The 4,160-nt window shown below is 33.6% G+C and overlaps 1 protein-coding gene across 1 annotated transcript in view; it reads left to right on the top strand.

Moving 5' to 3' along the window:
- The window catches only part of LOC106872837 (eukaryotic translation initiation factor 4 gamma 1), a 61,383-nt gene that overhangs the window by 41,203 nt on the left and 16,020 nt on the right, over positions 1-4,160 (top strand). Inside the window, exons 13-16 of the mRNA XM_052973468.1 lie at positions 1,012-1,071; positions 2,794-2,937; positions 3,592-3,671; positions 3,930-4,086. Of these exons, the coding sequence (XP_052829428.1) occupies positions 1,012-1,071; positions 2,794-2,937; positions 3,592-3,671; positions 3,930-4,086 (441 nt within the window). The remainder of the gene's footprint in view (positions 1-1,011; positions 1,072-2,793; positions 2,938-3,591; positions 3,672-3,929; positions 4,087-4,160) is intronic.

The raw sequence follows: 4,160 nt of genomic DNA, 5'->3' as shown, positions 1-4,160 counted from the left end.
TATATATATATATATATATATATATATATATATATATATCCTTGTTCGTCTGTGTGTGTGTATATACACACACGCACCTTTTCAACTCAAACATTACAACCATATCTGATTCTGCAAGCGCTTCAATTCTGTATTTATACATACATTTACTTGATTGTTGCCATTTTCTATCATTGATAAAACTCAGTATTTTTGACAACTTATGTATATATACATATATATATATATATATATACATATAAAATTTTGGTGATATGCTTGAGGGATATTATGAATGATTTATTTTTTATAGCTGTGCATTCAAAATGGGAAGGTCTTATTGCAATTAATGTTTAACTCAGTATCTGATTTGTTATCTAAATCCTTGTAAACTAGTAGAATTGATTGCTTTGTTTCTCTTGGCTGTGCACATTTCTAAATGGATTGTCTATTCAAGAATGTTTGTATTGGTTGGTTGCTTAACAAATTGTGTTATAATAAAGTTTCAAGTGACTATTAATTTACAACTCAATGGCCAAGTTCTGAGGAGTCAGGAAATGATATAAAATTTAAGCAAAATGTTAGCTTTAAAATGTTTTTTTTTTAACTTGCTACTTTTGATGTTTTTGATCAAGTTAATGTCTACTACAGAGTATTTCTAAAAGATAACTTAAGGAATTTTCCAAGATTTTAATTGCTTTAATTCAGCTTATGGAGGTAGGGGTGTCTTGAATCTGATGATTCTATGATTATTACATTCTTTATCCAATTTTTAAATGAAATTTCTAGTGAAGTACTCCTAATGCAGGGTGGGCGGGATAAGTTTCAGAATGGCTGAAATGAAATACTTAAACTGCTGTACAGCAATCATAACAAGGACAGTGAAACAGTTTGAAATACCTGCACTCTTTCTACATTAAATTTCTTGCACGTGGTAGTGTGTGTACAACTGTATGGATGTAATTTTGGTTGAGTCTGCATCATATTTTATGTATTTGCATAATTTCCTTAATATTCTATTTTATCTTGTAGGCTATTAGTGAACCCAGCTTCAGTGTTGCGTATGCAAATCTTTGCAATTGTCTTGTAAAAGTAAGTACTCTTAATATTTTTTTAGTAATTCTATCTAATAAACAGTATTCAATATTTGCTAAGTCTATTAACTGCTTGCACCCTTGAAACCTAAATAATATTGTATACTGTGCATTCCTTGTATATGAAATGAATTAGACATTAATGAATAAAAAACCTGGTGTAGATGTGAACTGTGCCAGTTGCAGTTGAGCCACATAGAAAAGGAGTAACTCTAAATAGTTGAGAACAGATGCTTTACTCCCATTACTAGAGAGTCCTTTTGCAAAGAAACATACCAAAAGTGGAAGGCGATATGGAGGGTATCTACCCATAAAAAATAAAAATAAAACGGAACAAGCTAAAATATCAGATTCTGTTATTGTATGCCTAGTAGTGGGAGGTATTTGCGTCTTGTGAGTATTAAGAATGTCATGGTAGAATATTGTATCAGGAAATTTCATCTATATTCATGCAATAAGTTAGGTCATTGGTGTATATTGTGAATGTAGGTTTTACTTTTTTTCACTGTCACCTACCCAGGTAAGTTAAACATAGATAAGTTGACTACACATAGGTATTTTTATATATATTTGCAAGAATGTTTCTCAAGAGGTTTAACAATGGTCTTTCAGGAGAAAATGCATGACCTCTTCTGTGGTGGCGGTTTGACTGTCAGAAATTTTTGAGGTAACACTAGATGACCTGATGTAGCCAAAAATCTCCTTGGTCTGCATAGCCCTGGATTTCAGTGGTCTTTGCTTGACACATCTGCATGTTTTTGTTTCTAGTTGAGTGGTTTTCAAAAGCAATATTTGCTATGCTTTTCTTAGTGATTGAGTGTTCGATCTCTTCATTGTTTTGGTACTTAAAGTAGCTAACCACTTTGTCTGCAGTACAGGGAGGGCTACAGTGATCCTAAATAGGCCAGGTCTAACATGTACAGCTGCCAAAATCCTCCATCATTTCTACTTCACAGGGAGAACAACCATCCTGTGCATGTCACCAATGTCTCTTCATGAGGTAGAAGCAAGCTTCTAGCTCATGAACCAGGCCTGCTTCTGCTGCTCAAAGGGACAACATCTTTTGGACTTGAAGAACCTGAGGTGGAGAGCATCATGCAGGGTTTAGATGGACTGTTTGCATACCAGGTGCCAGCACATTTCACTCAAAGGTATCCTCCATGGCTCATCATGTAGTTGAGACAGGTGATCTTGAACGATGGAGCTGTGTCAAACTGACAAAACCCACATTTTTCAACGGTCACCTTGATGCCAACCCAGAGCCTATTGCTTTGAGGTTTTTGACAGGCTTTCACAGCTACTGTAGTTGCCTGAGATCAGCAAAGGTTCTTCACCCTGCCAAGCAATATCCTACTTTGGCATTTCCCAGGATCTACCACTAGGATGTAGGAGTTTGGTTTTGGATCCCTTTAATAATGGGTGTTTTATAGAGGACACTGAAATATCAAAATATTAATAAATCTAATTAAAAGAAGAAATGCTTAGATCTGGAGAAGAGAATAACACCCATTTGAATTGTAACTTTGTGCACTTCAAGATTTGTTAGAGATGTAGATATTCCCACCATGATGTGAAGAGTTAGATATCTATTCCCTCCCTATCTTCAATGAGGTAGTCTTTGCAATATATTGAATCATTGGCAACTATTTGAAAAAATATGTCACTCATCAAAAGCTTTTTTTAAATATTGCATTAAATTTTTCATTCAACAATATTTTAGATAAAGGTCCCTTCATCAACACACCAAGGCACAGTGAACTTCCGAGATACTTTATTAAATCGATGTCAAGTTGAATTTGAAAAGCATTCTTCTGAAGAAGCTGACCTCATTAAAAAGCAGAAGGAGCTCGAGAGTGCTGAGAGTGTAAGTATAACTTGAGAAATACAAGTGGTTATAGTACAAATACTTTGCTGAGATCTTCATTTAACTCCCTTACTTTCATATTTCAGAATGTTTTTGTTGTACAGGTAGCAATTTGGTAACTGATTTGTTGTCTCTAGTCTGAGAACTTAAGTTTATTACAATCAATAATATGCAACTATTGAAAATGAATATTCCTGTGATGGGATTGCACATTCACGTTAGCATATTAATGAACTTGATTGAAATGTTGCAGCAGAACTTCTGATCTTTACTAGGCACCATGTTGTCTGCAATTAGTTTTAGGTCCAAAAACATTCTCTTAATTCAGTTTTTTATGACTATTTACCTTTTAGAGCCTCCAGGTCATCCTTTATCAATCTTGTGTATGATGAGACATTTGGAACTACATTATATTCTACAAATATCACTTGATATCTTGAGGGAGGCAGGGAAGATGATTTAGCTATTTTCTAGATGTTAAAATATTTAGGTAGCCGTTGGTTAGGTTGTTGATATTTCACCTAATTTTGTCTTTATAGTTTGAGGTAAATCTTAATTTTGTTAAAAAGAAAAAGGTTTTCTAGAAGGCTTTTTATCTGAATTTTAGTGTTTGTGGAACAGGGGAAATGAAATTTCCATATTTGTTATTTTCAGGATGAAACTAAAAAGAGGTTAAAAGAAGAGTTAGAAGAAGCATTTTCAGCTGCCAAGAGACGATCGATAGGAAACATACGGTGAGTGTTTTTTCTCCTTCTCTCCCATCTTGTTTTTAAAATTATATACCTGTCTCCATACAAAACGTACTCCTTCTGCTCCTTATATGTTTGAGAAATTAAATGATCATTTACTTGCACTGAGTTTCCTCCTTTCTCTTGACACTAAATTGCTGCACATTTGCACAATAATAGGAGTTGATGTTGATATATGAAAACCTAAGTTTATTCAGTTAGTTTTAATCACCTTGCATATTTTTTTGTTTCAATTTACTGTAGGTTTATTGGTGAACTTTTTAAATTAAACATGTTAACAGAGAAAATTATGCATGATTGTGTTAGTAATTTGCTAAAATCCAGAGACGAAGAGAGTTTAGAGTGTTTATGTCGCTTGTTGAAAACAGTTGGCAAGGAAGTGGATTCCGATGTATCAAAAGTGAGTTTGTTTGTTTTTTTAAATCTTTTTACAAGTTAATGTTTAATGACGTTGGATATTTGTGGAAGTAAAAT

This window comes from Octopus bimaculoides, chromosome 16, assembly GCF_001194135.2.
Source record: "Octopus bimaculoides isolate UCB-OBI-ISO-001 chromosome 16, ASM119413v2, whole genome shotgun sequence".
NCBI classification, from domain to species: Eukaryota; Metazoa; Mollusca; class Cephalopoda; order Octopoda; family Octopodidae; genus Octopus; species Octopus bimaculoides.
This window is presented reverse-complemented; position numbering and strand designations above follow the sequence as displayed.